This window comes from Carcharodon carcharias, chromosome 8 (genome assembly GCF_017639515.1).
Source record: "Carcharodon carcharias isolate sCarCar2 chromosome 8, sCarCar2.pri, whole genome shotgun sequence".
NCBI lineage: Eukaryota > Metazoa > Chordata > Chondrichthyes > Lamniformes > Lamnidae > Carcharodon > Carcharodon carcharias.
The window spans coordinates 152,149,740-152,168,732 of NC_054474.1; the positions used below are offsets into that span (position 1 = coordinate 152,149,740).

At 47.5% G+C, this 18,993-nt stretch overlaps 1 protein-coding gene across 2 annotated transcripts in view; it reads right to left on the reverse strand.

Annotated features, from left to right (window-relative positions):
• Nucleotides 1-2,260: 2,260 nt before the first annotated feature.
• The window catches only part of col27a1b (collagen, type XXVII, alpha 1b), a 598,999-nt gene continuing 582,266 nt past the window's right edge, over nucleotides 2,261-18,993 (reverse strand). For both annotated transcript variants that reach the window (XM_041193458.1, XM_041193459.1), the window contains exons 59-61: nucleotides 18,495-18,604; nucleotides 7,762-7,980; nucleotides 2,261-4,418 (exon numbers count right to left, since the gene is read on the reverse strand). In XM_041193458.1, coding sequence (XP_041049392.1) covers nucleotides 4,272-4,418; nucleotides 7,762-7,980; nucleotides 18,495-18,604 — 476 coding nt within the window. In that variant the 3' untranslated portion in view covers nucleotides 2,261-4,271. The remainder of the gene's footprint in view (nucleotides 4,419-7,761; nucleotides 7,981-18,494; nucleotides 18,605-18,993) is intronic.

The window sequence follows — 18,993 nt, forward strand, 5'->3', positions numbered from 1 at the left end:
CGCATGAGCTGCTGGCCTCTGATTGGCTGACAACTCTTGGCAGGTGGGAAGTAGACTCCCAGGGTCCTCAGTCTGGAGGAAGGCCCGCTGCTGTCCACTAAACTGCCTGATGGGCAGAAGATATAGCAGGCCTTCCTCCTCAGAGTCAGCATATGTGTCTCGCTGCTTTTTCAGGCAGCAAGTGAAATACCTGCCGAGAATGAAAGATTCCACCCCCCCCTCCCCACCACCGATCTCTGTAAACTCCTCCAACCCCACAACCCTCTGGAATATCTGTGCTCCTCAAATCCTGGCCTCTTTTGCATGTTTGATTTTAATTGCTCCACCATTGATGGCTGTGCGTTCAGTTGCCTGGGCCCCAAGCTCTGGAACTCTCTTGAGTGTGGGAGGAATGGCAAGCGGGAGACAAGAACCCAGAGCACACACCCTGGTTGACTTTGGCCCTTCCTACATCAGTGACACAAGTCATTTATACTACCCAACTTCCCTCAGATTCTCACACCGGCTGAGATGAATTAACTCAAACTATTGCAAGGTTTGAATCTACAACTTCCTAGTTTGTCAAAGATTACGGGGAGAAGGCAGGAGAATGGGGTTGAAAAACTTGTCAGCCATGACTGAATGGCGGAGCAGACTCGATGGACTGAAGGGCCTAATTTCTGCTCCTATGTCTTATGGTGTGACTCAGTAAGAGCTGTTGTTGACTCTGTGGTTGACTCTTAACTGCCCTCTGAAATGGCTGAGCAAGCCACTCAGTTATATTCAAGATGGCAGCGTGAGGGCAATCGGGGATGGGCAATAAATGCTGGCCTTCTCTTAGTAGGCCTTTAAAAAGCCTTAATTGGTTATAAAGTGGGATAATTGAAATGACTTCATATTAAGATTGATATCAAAACATGCGTTAATAGGTTTTAGAATAGACAACTGAACAGATTCAGAATAGACAAATGTAGTGAGAGCTCTTTCTAGGCATTATGGGAAAGATGGTCTGTACTATAAGCATAAAGTGATATGTAGCTAGTGCTGTGGGAACTTAGCTAAGAACGTTAGAGCGATAAGAGGGAGGCATTAGATCCAGACAGTAACAGCTTCCCAGTGCAAAATAAGGAGGAAGCCACTTAGAACTGAGACGAGGAGAAATTCTTTCACTCAGTGGTGGAAGCTAAGTCATTGAGTATGTTTAAAGTAGAGATCGACAGATTTCTAAATGCCAGTGACATAGAGGGATATGGGGATAGTGTGAGGAAAAAGGCATTGATCAGCCATGATCAGGTTGAATGGCAGAGCAGGCTTGATGGGCTGAATGGCCCACTCCTGCTCCTATGAGAGAACAGAGACCATCTTCAGCCTGAACAATCATTAGGTTTTATGATGTATGTAACTGAAGTTTGTAACCAAAAGCTAAAAATATGTTACAAAGCCTTGGTATCAGAGAGAGAGGGACACCCTGTAGAATCAGGCTGTGTTTCTCCCAGTAGCTTGTAGCAAAGTCCTTGCTTACTTGAAGCTCACAGACTCGAGAGTGTTTGTTTATTTACCACATCAGTTACCCATCCAACCTGCTTTTATTTTCTTTTATTCTTTCATGGGATATGGGCATTTTTGGCCCATCCCTAATTGCCCTTGGATTGAGAGGGCAGTTAAGAGTCAGCCACATTGCTGTGGGTCTGGAGTGACATGTAGGCCAGACCAGGTAAGGATGGCAGATTTCCTTCCCTAAAGGGGCATGAGTGAACCAGATGGATTTTTAGACCAATCAATGATAGTTGGCATGGTCACCAATTACTCAAGAGTAGCTTTTATGTTCCAGATTTATTAATTGAATATAAATTCCAGCAGCTGCCATGGTGGGATTTGAACCCATGTCCCCAGAGCATTAGTCCAAGCCTCTGGATTACAAGTCCAGTGAGATTACCATTATGCCACCTCTGGGAGGGTGGCCTGCTGGTTGGCAGCATGAACTTCCTCCCCCATGGGGTGGGGGGGGGGGGCGGTGACTAAAAGTCCAGCTCCAAGTATGACAAAAACATGGAAGTCACACAGTGCAGACAGGAAGTATAAATACTTTAAATGGTGAAACTGTTTAAGAAGTTGCCTGGTGATGAGAATGTGGCTAAAAATATTGCTGTTGTGTGATGCCGAAGATGCTTTGATTCAGAGTGCAAAAACGTCTTGATCAGTTTTAAAATGCGTGGACTCGGATCGCTCCAAAAGCCATCTTCTACTTTTCTTGAAGAACGCACAGAACGGTCAAGGCTGGTTTCGTTGCTTCAGTTTGAAATATTTATTTCATTAAAATTTCAGAAACTTTTAATTTCAAACAACGGAAGAGTCTAAGCCCCATCGAGTCTAGCAAAGGCTGAATAAAGTAATTCACAGCTAAATAGTGAACTCTTGCACAGAACGTTCAAACGTGACTAAGGCAATAATGATACTGATGTCTGCGGTTGACCATTTTATGGCGACTCTGTTTCTATAGCAACAGACACACACAGAAAAGCGAATGGAATAGATGGAAAAAAAACCCCCAAAAACAAAGTAAAAAAAAAAGAAATTAAAAAAGGAAATAAAAATAAACAAAGCTGAAGTGTGCTCAGAATGGTACCGAAATGTATTTGAGGTATTCTGATGGCTGGCTTTTCAACTGTATTATCAGATTTTTGATTTTAAAAAAAATGAAATAAATTTAAAATAACGCATTAGAATTCTAGATTCTTCACATATTTCCTTCAAAGTAAAAAAAAACTTCAGGAATTAAAAAGCGCTTAAAGCATTTTCCTATACAGTACGTTTAAACTCTGCATAATATCTTATAGATTTGAAACACTGAAATATCCTTCTCTTCAAAGCACCAAATTTACACATTAGGACAAGCAAAACAAAAAGAACTCTACATAATTCTCCAAGACCAGTTGGGTGCTGAAGCAACATCTTTACAACTACTACAAAAAAAAAGACAGTCTACTTCAAACATAGACATCTGTGATAGGGACAGGCGATTGGTTTTTTTTTTCTTTCAACCATAGTTTTAAAACATTTAAATAACATTAAATAGCAGATTGTAAAATATTGACCCACTGTATACAACATAGCGCAGAGAAACATTGTACACAATCTGATGAGGAGTTGGAAAATCTATCATTGTTTCACGGAAAGATCTGGGTTCCTTTTTTTTTAATGAATAAAGCTTCTCTAAATATTAATTACAGCTTTTGGGGCAACTTTGTACATAAGAAAGCAAATGTTCAAGGTGAAGAACTTCAGTGTGGGTTTCAAAAACTCTCAGCAATTTTCCCCAACTCTCTTTCTTTCAAAAAAAAATCAGTGACTCAGGAACAGTAGGGTTTGAAACCTCTCCAAAGCACAACTAAAATAATCCCTTCAAATATTAAAGGCACTTTAGAAATCATTAAGTTAACAATTATCGCTGTGTTTTTTTTTGGCTGTCGGTGGGCAGAGGCCCCGGGGGGAGGGTGGGGGGGGTCACCCCACTCTCTAAACATCAGCCTACCCCCCACCCTGTGATAATTACATAGCACCATTGATTCAAAAATATGACATGCGAATGAAAGCAAAACATGAGAATGTGAGCACCAATACCAGAGGTAGAAAAATCACCCCACGAAGCTCAATCCATTAGCACCCTGTCATAATCACCAGGAAAGTGGACACTGCTAACGCACTTCCTCATTACTTGGTTTCTCCTTGCCCGAACCTGATCAATTAGTTTCAGGCGTTTGGTGGCTGAAAGCTAACACTAGAACCGTTCACACATCACAACGAAGTATCACAGATTTAGAGAATTTCAACAACTCGTACAGTTCCCCCTTTCCCCCTCACTATTGCACATTGGAGATGCTTAGCAGGCGATGCAGCCACCAGCTCTATCTACTATGTATAGTCACTCCTCTGAGTATTCTAACCTGGGACTGCTGAAAATAATGCTGGTTAAGTATCTGTCTTTAGAATGGATCTTCTGCAACCCAGTTAGAGCCATTCTCGTCCCTTGCACTGCAACGTCCTACAGATTCTTTGGCTATAGGTGGAGATCTTCAATTCTAGGTTGTTTTAGCTAAACATTCTCCCACAAAACAAGTCCTCTTAACATTTCTTTATAGAATTTTTTTTTGTTTAAAAAAAGCCATTGACAGTCTTCTCTGGTGGGTAATGTGACATTTTCACATCACCTCAGCAATTCCTTGAGTTTTATTGAATACACAGTAAAGAATAACTACGCTCTGATGTGGGTTAAAGATGGTTCACTCAGGAGCTCAGAGGAAGCAGACGGGCCCAACCTCAAGGTGGTAATGTAGTCCAGGCTTTGGTTGTGGTAAATTATAAATACCAATTATGGGCAACTGATTGGGATCCTGCGTGTGAAACAAGAAGTGGGTCTGGTGCCATCGGCCATCCTTTATCTGTAAGGCAACAACAATGAAAGAAAATGGTCGTCATATTTTATTTCTACCTGTGTTTAAAGCAGCTAAAGCCGTGGGCTTGTGTAAATTAAAAAGCTCTTCCCCTCTCTACACTTTTAAGACGCTCCTTAAAACCCACCTCTGACCAAGCTTTTGGTTACTTGTCCTAACATCTCCTTATGCGCCTCAGTGTCAAATTTTGTTTGGTAGCGCTCCTGTCAGGCGCTTTAGGATATTTACTACATTGAAGGTGCTACGTAAATATAAGCTGTTGGTGTCAAACTTTCTGATGGGTATTGAAGTGGGTTAGCACATTGGACTTGCACCCCTGGTTCCGGGATTTGAATCCCCCTCTCCATCACTGGCAACTGTGCCTTCAGTTGTCTAGGCCCTACCCTCTGGAACCTGCTTCCTTGGCTATCTGCCCCAACATCTCTCGATGTGACTTGTTGTCACATTTTGTTTGATTTACGCTCTAATGAAGCACCTTGGGACATTTTGCTACTTTAGAGGTGCTATATAAATGCAAGGGTGGGATTTTTCCCGCCCTGCCATTTGAAGAGTTGGCGGGGAATGCAGTCAGCGGCCAACGCAGCCCCGCAGCCGTGTGACACTCGAGGAGTGTTAATTAACCGCAGGCAGAAATTCTGTGCCTTGCTTGGGCACAAGTCCTGCCTCAAGAGAGCTGTCGGCCATATAGTCCCAGCAGTGCCAATGACAGTAATGGCCAGAACTGAGACTCCCCAGGTTCTGAGCCCCAGAGTCCAGGACCAGGTTAAGTGTGGGTGGTCTCACAGCGGGGAGGGAAGATGAGGCCCCGGGGGAGGTGTGGAGGGAGGGGTAGGGGTCTTGATGAAGAGGTCATGGGTGGAGGGAGCACCGCAGGGAGGGCTGACTGGGGGGGGCAGTGCCTAAGGTGGAAAATGGGCCTTTGAGGGACGCGCCCCCCCGCCTCACTTACGTCTGAGACCCGAGCTGGGTGATCTGCCCTGTACTCCTCTTGCCAGCCTTAAAATTGAGCCAGGCAGGAAGCGGCCCAGTAATTGGCCACTCAAGGGCCTCAAATGGTACAAAGCAGGGGCTGGCCACCCCAGGCCTCTCCTGCCCTCTGTAAAATCATAGACAAGTCTGAAGTGGGCAGGACCCCCACCACTTGCAAACCCACCAGCGGGGATTGCAAAATTCTGGCCCAAGTGTTGTTTTTGTGTATCCAGTGACCACCAGGCTACAGCACAAAGCTGGGTGTAATTCATTCCTGCAATTGGTAGAATCATTCAGAGGCTCCAAATGATGTGAAGTGACAAATGGAAACATAGTTCTGATGCTGTACGTGGTACTCTGGTGTTATTGGGTTAATGGGTGCTCGGCAATGTAGTGAATTTTAATCTCCACGCATGGATAGGCTGGATGTGGAATATGCAATTTAGGGGGAAGCAGCTAAATACTTCAATGCTTTACCTTTGAATGCCAACTCTCTGGCACATCGCTCTACCTCCCTCCACTGAACATCAAATATCCTTACCAAGACTGAAGGCCAACCAGTCCCATCTTCCTCCGTCTGACTGAACTTGTTCTCACTCTGAACAACTTCGCCTTCAACTCCACTCACTTCCTCCAAATAAAAGTTGTTGCCTGGGTCCTAGCTAAGCTTGTCCTTTCGTGCGATCTGTGGAACAGTCTTTGCTCTAGTCCTACTCAGACTCCCGCCCTTATCTCTTTTCCCGGTACACTGATGACTGTGTAGGTGCCTTTTCCTCCACTAGTCTTGAACTGGACAATTTCATTAACTTTGCTTCCAATCTCCATCTGTCCTATACCTTCACGTGGTCCATCTCCAACTCTTCCCTCCTCTTCCTTGACCTCTCTGTCTCCATTTCTGTGGATGGGCCATCAATCAATATTCAATGTAAACCCTCTGAATCTCACAGCTACACTTCCTCCCACCCTGCTTCCTGGAAAGACTTTTCCATTCTCCCAATTTCTTTGTTCTTGTCACATCTTTTCAAATGATGCAACCTTCCACGACAACGCTTCCATTACATCTTCCCCTTTGTCCTTGACCAAGGACCCCCCCCCACCATGGCTACAGGGCCCACGACCATGTCCGATCAATTTTGGGCACTTTCTGCTCTCAATCCTTCCCCTCCCTCCCAGAACCATGATAAGGTTCCCCTTATCCTCACTTTCCACCGCACCAGCCTCCATATTCAATATATCATCCTGCACCATTCCCACCATTCACCACTAAACACATCTTCCCCCCACCTTCCTGTTCCACATTCCAAAGGGACCATTACCTCCGCAACACTCTACTCCACTCCTCTATTACTCCCACCACCCTTTCCTATGGTATCTTTCCATCCAAGTGTAGAAGATGCAACACCTGCCTTTTACCTCCTCCATCCAAGGCCCCAACCACTCTTTCTAGGTGAAACCTGTGCTTCTTTCACTTCAATATATTGTATTCACCGCTGACAATGAGGTCTCCTCTACTTTGGGGGGGACAAACACAGGCTAAGTGACTGCTTTGTGGAACATCTCCGCCCAATCTACAAGCATGACCCCGAACTTCTGGTCACCAGTCTTTTTAATTCTCATCTTGTTTCTGCTCTGACCTCTCTGCCCTTGGCCTGCTGCAGTGTTCCAGGGAAGCTCAATGCAAGTTCAAGGAATAGCACCTCATCTTTCAATTAGTCGTTTTACAGCCTTCTGGACTCAACATTGAGGTCAACAACTTCAGTTCATAATCACTGCTCCTTGTGATTAGACAGCAACTATGATCAGACAGCAACTATTGTTGAAGATTCTGCTTTCTCATTTATACCTTCTCTAGACACATCTTTGTTTCGTTACTTGTTGCATTAACATCTCCTTTGCCTTCTGCCATCATCCCTTTTGCCATTTAGTCCCTGCTGCCTTTCACCTTATCATAGGCCTTCCCTTTTGTTCATCCTCCCTCCCCACCTTTCTTTGTCTCTGTACTTGCTTAAAACTTGTTGCATCTCTAACTTGCCCCAGTTCTGAAGAAAGATCATCAACCTGAAATGCTAACTGTTTCTCTCTCCGCTGATGCTGCCCGATCTTCCAGCTTGGAGTATGAAAAAAAAATCTTTGACTCCTTTCGGCAATTTGTACCTAGAGTCACGGGGACATTTATGACACTGAAGAGGGCCATTCGGCCCTCCGAGAGCATGCCAGCTCGCCACGATTACTATCTAGTCAGCCCAATTTCCCCCGCTCTATTCCCGCCACCCTACAAGTTGACTTCCTTCAGTTTCCTTTTGAAATCGTTGATCATCTCCACTCCCACTGCCCTCACAGGCAACGGGTTCCAGATCATTACCTGACAGTCATCCAACACCACCTTGGGTACCAGCTGCCCCCCTGCTTCCATCATCAGGCCATTCCAGGACTTGAACTTTACAGCTTGTTTGAAGGGTTTGTCCGAACTTCCATCTGCCCAGACTGGCACGTTCAGACAGTGAATGGTGATGTGTTGTACCGCCTCTGAGCTTAGCAAATGTAAGAAGTTCATCTGGACCCGGCCCACTGAAAACTCCAACTGAAACCAAAGCAAAGAATTATTAGGAGCCGTCGTGTTAGGGCTTGAAGAGAAAAGGAAAACAGCGGCGGCCTTGTGTATAAAAGCAAAATACTGCGGTTGCTGGAAATCTGAAATAAAAACAAACAAAAAAAAAATCTCTGCCCCCATGTTGGTTCCTTGTCACAGAGTTGTTACAGCGCAGAAGGAGGTCATTCGGCCCATCGTGTCTGCACTGACTCTCCAAGTGAACATTATGACCTAGTGCCATTGCCCTGCCTTTTCCCCCATGCCCTTCCACATTGTTTCTATTCAAATAATTATCTAATGCCCTCTTGAATGCCTCGATTGAACCTGCCTCCACCACACTTCCAGGCAATGCATTCCAGACCCAAACCACTCGTTGTGTGACAAAGTTTTTTCTCACATTGCATTTGCTTCTTTTGCAAATCACTAAATCTGTACCCTCTTGTTCTCTATCCTTTTACAAGTGGGAATAGTTTCTCTCTATCTACTCTGTCCAGCCCCCTTTTGAACACCTCCATCAAATCTCCTCTTAGCCTTCTCTCCAAGGAGGACAGTCCCAACTTCTCCAATCTATCTTCATAACTGTCCTTGCATGTTTTGGTCTTTATCTTGCTTTTCTGCTGTTCTCCTTTCAGAAGGCAGCTGTTCATTATTCTACCATTCACACCTCCGCTGGACATATAATTTGTTTCTTTACTTGTCCTATACCACTCTCTTTGGCTCTGAACCACCAACTCTTTGGTCAAATAATGCCTCCCACCTTCCACCCTATCACAGACCTTCCCTTTTGTTCTTTCTCCACTCTCTCCCATTTCACTCGCTTAAAACCTATGACATCCCTAACTTTTTCCAGTTCTGATGAAAGGTCGTCAACTTGAAACGTTAATGCTGCTTTTCTCTCCACAGATGCTGCCAAACCTGCTGAGCATTTCCAGCACTTTCCGTTTTTATGCCTCATATACAGATTGTTCTACAAATTAGAACTGTTTTCCATAAATATTACTGACAGGAACAACCCAGCACTAGTGATGCGCTGTGTGGGTCAAATAGCTGGAGTGTGGTGTTAGTAACACCAGGGTTCTGGGCTCATTGCTTGCAATGGTCAGTTCATGGTGCCTCGAATGCATTAAATGCATTTCTTGCAAATGGTTCATGTTTTTACTCTTTCACGGGATGTGGGCATCACCGACAAGGCCAGCATTTGTTGCCCATCCTGAGTTGCCCTCAAGAGCAGCTAAGAGTCAACCACATTGCTGAGAGTCTGGGGTCACATGTAGGCCAGACCAGATAAACATGACAGATTTCCATCCCTAAAGGACATTGGTGAACCAGATGGGTTTTTAATGGCAATCGCTGATAGTTGTTGCGTCAGATGAAGTCCAAGGCGGAGAAATGTGAAATGCTACATTTTGGTAGGAAGAACATGGAGAGGCAGGGGTGTAATGGGAGTTACTGCGAGTTAGGGTACAGGCAGCAAGGTTTTGGGTGACCCCCAACTTTTACGGAGTGTAGAATGTGGGAGACCGGCCACATCCGGAATAGTCGAGTCTAGAGCTAATAAAGGCATGGACAAGGGTTTCAGCAGCAGAGGGGTTGAGGCAGGTACAGAGTTGGGTGATTGTACAGAGGTGGAAATAGGAAGTCTTAGAGATGGCACGAATATGAGGTTGGAAGCTCTTCTAGGCGTCAAATGAGACACCAAGGTTGCGAACAATCTGGTTCAGCTTCAGACACATGACGAGGAGAGGGCTGGGGTCGGTAGCTAGGGATTGTGGCAGGGGCTGAAAGGTCCTCCCAATATTTAGTTGGAGGAAATTTCCTCTCATCCAGCACCAAGTGCTGGACAAGCACTTAAGATAACTTAACAACAGTGGACGGGTTGAGAGATGTGGTGGTGAGGTAGAGCTGGGTGCCGCCAGTGCACCTATGAAAACTAATGCTGTGCCTTTGGATGTTGCTGTCAAAGGGCAAGGCGTAGATGAGAAATAGGAGGGAGCCAAGGATAGATCCTTGGGGAACACCAGAGCTAATGTCGCAGGAGCAGGAAGAGAAGCCATTTTAGGCAACACCCTGATTACGATTACATTAATCCTCCCTAAATGTATCCCCTAACCTCACATAGCTCTGCATTGAGACCAAGGCCAAAGTGACACTGTAATATTTGTTGTATAAATTTAAATAGTAAAGATTGGGTACAGGTTTTTGGTGACAGCTACAGTAGTTATTTTTACCTCTTTATATAGTTACAGGTTGAGACCCAGGTTAAGCTAAAAGAGTATTTGTTGTGCAACTCCTAACGATATAAAGTGATATCTTTGTTGCAGAATTATACAGAACTGTTTGCCATTAAGGACAAGGTTAAAATGATAGTCACAATATTTGTTGAGTAACTATGTGCAATCATTATTTATTCAGCAGCATGAATAGGAACAAAGTCTTTCACTGTCAGGAACATAGGAACAAGAGTTGGTTATTCAGTCCCTTAAGCCTAGTCTGCCATTCAGTTAACTCAGGGCTGATCTGTACCTCAACCCATTCAGCTGCCTTGATTTATTTCCATTGAAATCCTTCCATAGAACTACAGAACCATAGAAAAGTTACGGCACAGAAAGAGGCCATTCAGCCCATCGTGGCTGTGCCGGCTGAAAAAAACCAGCCACCCATTCTAATTTCACCTTCCAGCATCTGGTCTGTAGCCTTGCAGGTTACAACACTTCAGGTGCCTTTTAAATGAGTTGAGGGTTTCAGCCTCAACCACCAATCTGGGCAGCAAATTTCAGACACCCACCATCCTCCTCTGGGTGAAAATGCTTTTCCTAATATCTTCTCTAACCCTTCTACCAAACACCTTGAATCATGTATTCCCTGGTAATTGACCCATCCGCTAGGCAAAACATGTCTTTCATGTCTGCTCTATCTACTCCCGATCAAGAATTTGTTCATCTTAGTCTTGAAAATTTCAATTGATCCCCAGTATTTCCAGTTATCATTCGGGTGAGATTTTAAACCGAGGCCCATCTACCCTCTCAGGCGGACGGGAAAGATCCCATGGTACAATTTTGAAGAAGAGCAGGGGATGTCTCCCCAGTGTCCTGGCCAATAATTATCTCCCAATCAACATCACAAAAAAAGCTGATCTGGTCTTTATCACATTGCTGTTTGTGAGAGCTTGCTGTGTGCAAATTGGCTGCCACATTTCCGACATTACAACAGTGACTACACTTCAAAACACTGCAATGGTTGTAAAGCATTTTGAGATGTCCAGTAGTCGTGAAAGGTGCCATAGAAATGCAAGTCTTTCTTTTTTTTGGGGGGAGGTTTCCACTCCCCTCTATGTGAACAGTGTTTCCAATTGCCTGGCCCTAATTGAAGATTACTCTGCCAGCAGAGGAAATTGTTTCCTCCTATCTGCCCTATCAAATATCTATATCATTTTAAACACCCCAATCAGATCAAACCCTCAACCTTTTAAACTGTCCGAATCCAATCGTTACAACTTGGCCTCACAATTTAACCCTTTAAGCCCTGGTATCATTCTGGTGAATCTCTGCTGCACCCCTCAAAGGTCAGTGTATCTTTGCTGAGGTGTGGTGCTCAGAATGGAACACTGCTCCTTCAGATTGAGCCTGACCAATGTTCTGCACAATTGAAGCATCACTTCCTCACCTTTGAATTTCAATCCCCTTGAGGTACAGGTCAATTTTTTCTTCTCCGCCAATGCTGCCAGACCTGCTGAGTTTTTCCAGGTAATTTTGTTTTTGTTTTGGATTTCCAGCATCCACAGTTTTTTGTTTTTATCTCAACATTCCATTAGCTTTGTGATCATTTTTGTAACTGCTCACTGGCTTTTAGTGATTAGACACATTTCCTGTCAAATGCAGGGTCTGTAGAAAATATCACTAACAGGAACATGCTGTACCTAAAGCTTATAGATTCCTATAGGCCAAAAGAATCCAGTCTAGGTGTAGAGTTCCGGGATATCACAGCAGGAGTTCCTCAGGGTAGTGTCCTCGGCCCAATCGTCTTCAGCTGCTTCATCAATGACCTTCCTTTCATCATAAGGTCAGAAGTGGGGATGTTCGCTGATGATTGTACAATGTTCAGCACTATTTGCGACTCCTCATACACTGAAGCAGTCCATGTCCAAATACAGCAATAACCTGGACAATATCCAGGCTTGGGCTGACAAATGGCAAGTAACATTTGCAGCACACAAGTGCCAGGCAATGACCATCTCCAACAAGAGAGAATCCAACCATCGCCCTTTGACATTCAATTGCATTACCATCATTGAATCCCCACTATCAACATCCTGGGGGTTACCATTGACCAGAAACTGAACTGGTCTAGCCATATAAAAACCTTGGCTACAAGAGCAGGTCAGATGCTAGGAATCATGTGACAAGTAACCCACCTCCTGACTCCCCAGAGCTGTCCACCATCTGCAAGGCACAAGTCAGGAGTGTGATGGAATACTCCCCACTTGCCTGGATGAGTACAGCTCCCACAACACTCATGAAACTTGACACCATCCAGGACAAAGCAGCCCACTTGATTGGCACCACATCCACAAACATTCACTCCCTCCCCCACCGACACACAGTAGCAGCAGTGTGTACCATCTACATGATGCACTGCAGGAACTCACCAAGGCTCCTCAGACAGCAGCTTCCAAACCCATGGCCGCTACGATCTAGAAGAACAAGGGCAGCAGATACATGGGAACACCACCACCTGGAAGTTTCCCTCCAAGTCACTCACTATCCTGATCTGGAAATATATCACCATTCCTTCACTGTCGCTGGGTCAAAATTCTGGAACTCCCTCCCTAACAGCACCGTGGGTGCAACTACATCACATGGACTGCAGTGATTCAAGAAGGTAGCTCACCACCACCTTCTCAAGGGCAATTAGGGATGGACGATAAATGCTGTTCTAGCCAGCGATGCCCACATCCTGACAATGAGTAAAAACACACTTGATAGTACTGACAACCTGAGATAACAATAACCCACAAATTAGCAGGAACTCAAACTTTCTTAGTGTAAGTGAGGATCTGGTGCATAAAGCAGCCCATCTGTCGGGTTTAAAAGTTTTGTTTGTGGTTTCAGGTTAAAAACATTAATACCAGCAATCTTTCTGCTTCGGGTAAGGATTCGAGAGAGTTTTGCAAATAGCTGCAGTAACAGCATGCGCCTGCTGGGGGTGCTGCTTTCATTCTCGGCACTTCCACCTGGTGTTCCCGACTGGTACTGCTGCTCTAAATAACAATGGTTTGGATTCCATGTCCCTGCCCGCTTCCCTCCATCGCGGCAAACCGCGCGACGCTGGGCTCATTAATTACACAGCCGGGGTTGTCCTGACTTTGCCAGCGGTGGGGTGGGCAGGAAGCTGCGCGCCCCACCCTCACATCTGGGCACCATGTTTAAAAGGCGCCTGGACAGCTGCGGCTTTATCCCCACCCTGAACTGCGGTCCAGGAAAAACGGCTCGGAGGCCCCCAAGCAGCACTGGCACCCAGGTTCAGCGATGCTGCGCCCCTGGAAGTACTGCTGAACACAGCGGAGGACAGGCGGGACGTCCCCTACCCCAGGGATGGACGGTTGGGGGGGGGGGAGGCCCACCCGACTCACCAGCCCTGCACGGGAGGCCGTCGCCAGGGTGGTGAGTGCCAACAGTGTACGCCAGGGGACAGCCTTGCGGTGCAGGAAAAGGATGAGCGACCTCACCCGCACCGCCAGGGTCAGCGAACCCTCTGCTGCTCAAATTCACCTCACAGAGCAGGAACTGGGACAGGGGCCTCAGAGATCAGGCCACCACCTGTGCATAAAACGCTTCTCGACGTGAAGTGTTGATGTCTCATAGCCATGTTGCAGTCCGCAGGTAGAAAGACAACTGCCCGACAGAGAGCTCATATTGTGGGAGGTGGGGAGTGATCTGGAGTAGAGGTCCCTCAGCAAGCACAGCTGATGCCATGCCTCCTCGTGCCTTACCCTTCCATCTGCATGAGCCCACCGCTCTGGAGGGTGCTGCCAAAGAACCCTAGTGGATGAGCTGCAGTGGATCTTTCATACGGCATACTGCAGCCAGTGGACTGCTGCATTGACATCCGAATATCACCAGCATCTCAAGTGCTCTCAAACCCCCTCTCTCTTTCTGCAGTGTGAGTTAGCACACAACAAGTGCGAGAGCCAGAGAGAGGATGGGAGGCAGCTCACACCACACAAAGAGTGGCCTGCCGAGCTGCTAGGGGAGGATTGAGACCGGGGCACCTGGAGACAGTGAGTTAGGCGTCTGGTCTCCAACCAGTGAGGAACAATGCTTAATGTCTCTACCGAGAAACCTAAGGGTCTTGTGTGGTGCCATGTTGGAGGCAGCCCATGTGGTCACTCGCTCTCTCCTCTCACAATGGCAGGTGCCAGCAGGAGAGGGAAGAGGCCAGACCTCAAACCCGACTCCATTGATAGCTCCAGCCCACAGAGGGGTGAGGATAATAAGGGCAATGTCGAGATTGCACCTGTAGAGCCATCACTGCAGCAGTCACCTGCCCCCTCCACCAGCCCAGAGACACAGAGCTCGGTGGGTACGAGAGCCAGTTCAGGCAAGGTCTCACATTATGGTGGTCACCGCATGGACACGTTTGCCCAGCAGGAGGAGGCAGGGGCAGCCAAGCCCACTGGTATTCGGACGGCTGCTGGGGAAGAGGCCCCTGCAAAGTCCGAGTCAGCTGATGGGCCTCTGGGAGCGGTGCTGGACAGGGTGCTTGGGATGCAGCAAGGGGAACACCGGGCAGAGGTGTCAGAGGCATTCAACAGAGCGGTGGAGGAGATGGAGGAGTCCGTCTACGAACTGCCTGATGATGTGCTGCTGACATGCACCCATGTTGGGCTTTTGGGGCGGGGCAGCAGAAGCCCTTGTCCAGCAGAACGCCCAGTTTCTGCTGGTGATGTGTGCACACTGCACTCCGTCGCAGTATCCATGGGCGAGGTTTCGCAGTGGCTACACGAGAGGGGGGGGGGGGGCAACTCACCTCCACCTCCATCCACCTGCCCTTTCTCCTCAAGGAGGGGCCCGAGAAGGGATATCCCTGGGACCTCCACTCAGGACTCTCTGAGGGTGTGCAGCCCCTATGGAATCCCCTTTGTGTGTGATCCCATCAGCTTCGGCCCCTGCTACAGATGTTGGCGGTGCAACCTAGACACGGCTACACTTTCAGTGTTCAATGTTGGCACACTTTTGTTAATAGACTACACTTGCACCTTAATGAGGTCTGAAGTGGTTTCACTGTGATTCTTAGTTGTTAAGCCTGCCTGCCCTCCCCGCACCCCCCACTTTCAGGGGGCCACCCCAGGCTGTGTCCATGTCCCCTGGAATCATGTGAATGCAGGGAGGCAAAGGTCTATGCCAGGGTCCTTGTGAGCCGTGTGTGAGAAGCCTCCCACGCACACTTATCCTTTGCCCTTCACATACTAATCGGTTCAAACGCCTTTGCACTGTGAGCACTACATGCTGGGGGTTCACCTTCAGTTGTCCAGCTGAGCTGACCTGCAGCTCTGGCCACCCGATGACCCACCTCACCACCCTTCAGATCACCAATTACCTCATTTCCTACACCTCGAGGTTCTGAGCAGCCATCACGAGGGTACGCTTCGAGACCCACTTAAACACCTTTTACACTCCCCTCGTTACCCAGGCCACATTTCCCCCGGCCCCCCACCGCCAACCAGTGACCCTCCCGTTGTCACCGTGAACCTCTCCACAGTGACCCTTGAATGCCACCCCATTACCCCTCGTCCCATACAGATTAACGTACATGTGCCCTCCCTTCCCAAGAAGCCCACCCTAGTCACTGTAGGAATGCCCACCCTCATCCTTCCCACCCCCAAAATCTGCGTGTCCTTTCGTCTATCCTCAAACAACCCTTTCCGCCCCCTTCAGCAGACATCACTGCACCACAACCCTCCCACCAATCGGATTTCACTGCCTCCTTCCCCATCCTTCATATCACCAATTACCCAGGGCTCAGCTGTCGACACCACAGGTTCCTCCCTTCGAGACCCTCCGCCCCCTCCCCCATGCTCTCCTCACTCACCTGCACTCTCCCCCTCGCACTAGATGCCCTCAATCCGCCAGGGCCTTTCCCAGGCTCACACACACCAGACACCACTGCTGCTACGACCATTTCAAGACCCCTGCAGCATCTCACTCTTTCCCTCAACAGCCTCAAACTCACCTGCACCACCACCCCACCCCCCCCAAACCCCCCCCCTTCCCCCGGCTCTCGGCCTCCACACTCACCCCGCCACTTCATTCCTCTCCTCCCTATCCCTACCCTGCCCACACTCCTCCCCCCGGCCAACGTAATACCGACCATCACCGTGCTCGCGTACATCACGCAGCCGACCATGTGACCCAAGTCCTGGGTGCTGCAGCCACTTCAGCGTCTGCCTGATCGATGCTGCCCCCATCCTCTGGTCCACGTGATGTTCCACCATCGCGAGAGCCCTCCACCTCTCCCAGGCTCCGCAAGCTGCCCCATGCCTCCATCCAGGTAAGTCCCGACATGGGCACGCCATTGTTGGTTTAGACATGTTCCAGGTGTGGAAACCCGCTGGTAAGGTGAGGGGTGGAATTTCCAGTCAGGGGCTCATTTAAATCCCGACAATGGGATGCAAATGGGCTTCCCAGTGGCTTCTAGTGGGAATGGTGAGCCGCCATTACCCCGCTCCAATGGTCAGGACCACAAGTTCCCATCATCCACTCTCACAGATCCGGTGGGATTGTCCACCCCCGCCCACCATGACTCCCACTGGTGGCAGGTAGGAGGGGGGGGGAACGGTTCCGCCCTTGATCACATTTATTTTGTTCGCCCGCGTTTTGAAACTGTGAGATACAATAAGTTATGGACATTGCTGTCTGTGGTGTCTGCAAAACCTTCCAGTGCCCTTATTTGAATGTTGATGAAGAGGAAGACATGCTGCTGAAGCTTTTCATCCTGCACTCATCAGGACAAACACAAGAGTGTCAAATTTCAAAGTCTCACAACAATTTATACTGCAAGAGAAAAAGGCGCTGATTGGTCAATCAGAGTCAACTTGCCAACCAATCAGTACCTTTTTCTCCTGTAGTATAAATTGTTGTGATCGTTTGAAATTTGGTATTCTTGTGTTTGTCCCAATGAGTACAAGATGAAAATCTTCAGTGACATGTCTCTCTTTTCAGCAATATTTATGTTCTGCGCCACCAAATAACTGTTAGTGCCCTTATCTAACCCTACCTGCAGCTAAACTGATACAATGTCTGCTGGATGCACAGCTCTGAAGAGCAGAGTGACACTTAATGAAAATGCTTGGAGCACACAAAGGAGCAAGGGGAGGCCATTCAGCCCCTCAAGCCTGTTCCATCATTTAACGAGATCACGGCTGATCTGTGAGCTAACTCCATATAGGCCCTTAATATCTTTGGATAACAAAAATACATCAATCTCAGGTTTTAACATCAGTTGCCATTTGTGGAGAGAGTTCCAAACTTCTACCAGTCTTTGCGTGAAGAACTGTTTCCTAATTTCACTTTTGAAAGGTCTGGCTCTAGTTTTTTGTCCCTGCCCCTTAGTCCTGGACTCTCCAACCAGCGGAAACAGGTTCTCTCTTTGTACCCCATCTGTCTCCCTTAATATTTTCGAAACATCAATCAAACCACCTTTAAACATTCCAAATTCCACGGAATGCTACCCTCGCCTGTGTAATTTCTCCTTGCAATTTAACCCTTGGATTCCTAGTGTCATTCTGGTAAACCGGCACTGCCCTCTGTCCAAGGTCAACAAATTCCTTTCAAAGGTTTGAGGCCCTGAACTGCTCGCCATACTCAGCGGGTCAGGCAGCATCTGTGGAGAGAGGAACGGAATTCATGGCTGGAATTTCCCAGCCCCCTCACGCTGACGGGATCTTCCGGTCCCGCCGATGTGGATGGGGATTTCGACGTCTCTGGGGGAACCCGCTGTGGCATTCGGTGGTGGGGCAGAGGGGGGGAGCGTGGGGGCTGAAAAGTTGCAGCTGATGTTTCCGGTCAGCTCCGGTGAAAGATCACACAGACCCGAAACATTAAAGCTCTCTCTCTCTCTCTCTTTCCAGATGCTGACTGAGGCATCTCTGGCACTTTGCTGTTTTTATTTCAGATTCCCTGCATCGTGGCTTTTTTTGTCATGACACCTTTTAATAACCAATGCGTCTGGTGCCACAAGTTCACCAATTAAGCCTTCATCAAAAGTAAGAGTCATATCAGAAAGTTGCAGACATTTTCTGTCCCTTTAGTCTCAGTGCATCCAGATATTTGCAGGTCCATCTCTGTCCAGGGAAAAGGTGTAAGTTTATTGTTAACAGTTCCTGTTAGCTTATCTAGATAGGCACTAACGGTACGTATTTGATGAATACGTACTAGGCTATAGAAGGAAGCTAGGTAGATAGTTAAGTTAGTAAAAAAAATACAAGAAAATGAACATTGTAGCATTACCTTGGAGACAGTGATGGGTTTCAGACAGGTCTGCCCACCATTAGTGAAGTTACAGGTCACTTCAACAGTGTCAGATGTGCAGCCGAGGTTAGGATCGACCCAGTAAGTGCCTGAAAAGCAAATAAAAGACAAAGATCAGATCTTGACCTCAAACAGCTGTGGGGAGTTGAGGGGAACTACGCCTTTCAAATCACTGATACAACATGGTCTGAGCTGGGGGTCTAACTTGTGTCTGTCCAACAAAACCAGTCTGGGAATGAATGGGATCAAAACTGTACGGCATGTATACTGGACACTATGGACCAGTCTGAGATACCGGTCACTACGACTGGTCTGAGAGACCGGACACTAGGGACTGGTCTGAGAGACCGGACACTACGACCGGTCTGAGAGACCGGACACTAGGGACCGGTCTGAGAGACCGGACACTAGGGACCGGTCTGAGAGACCGAACACTAGGGACCGGTCTGAGAGGCCGGTCACTACGGACCGGTCTGAG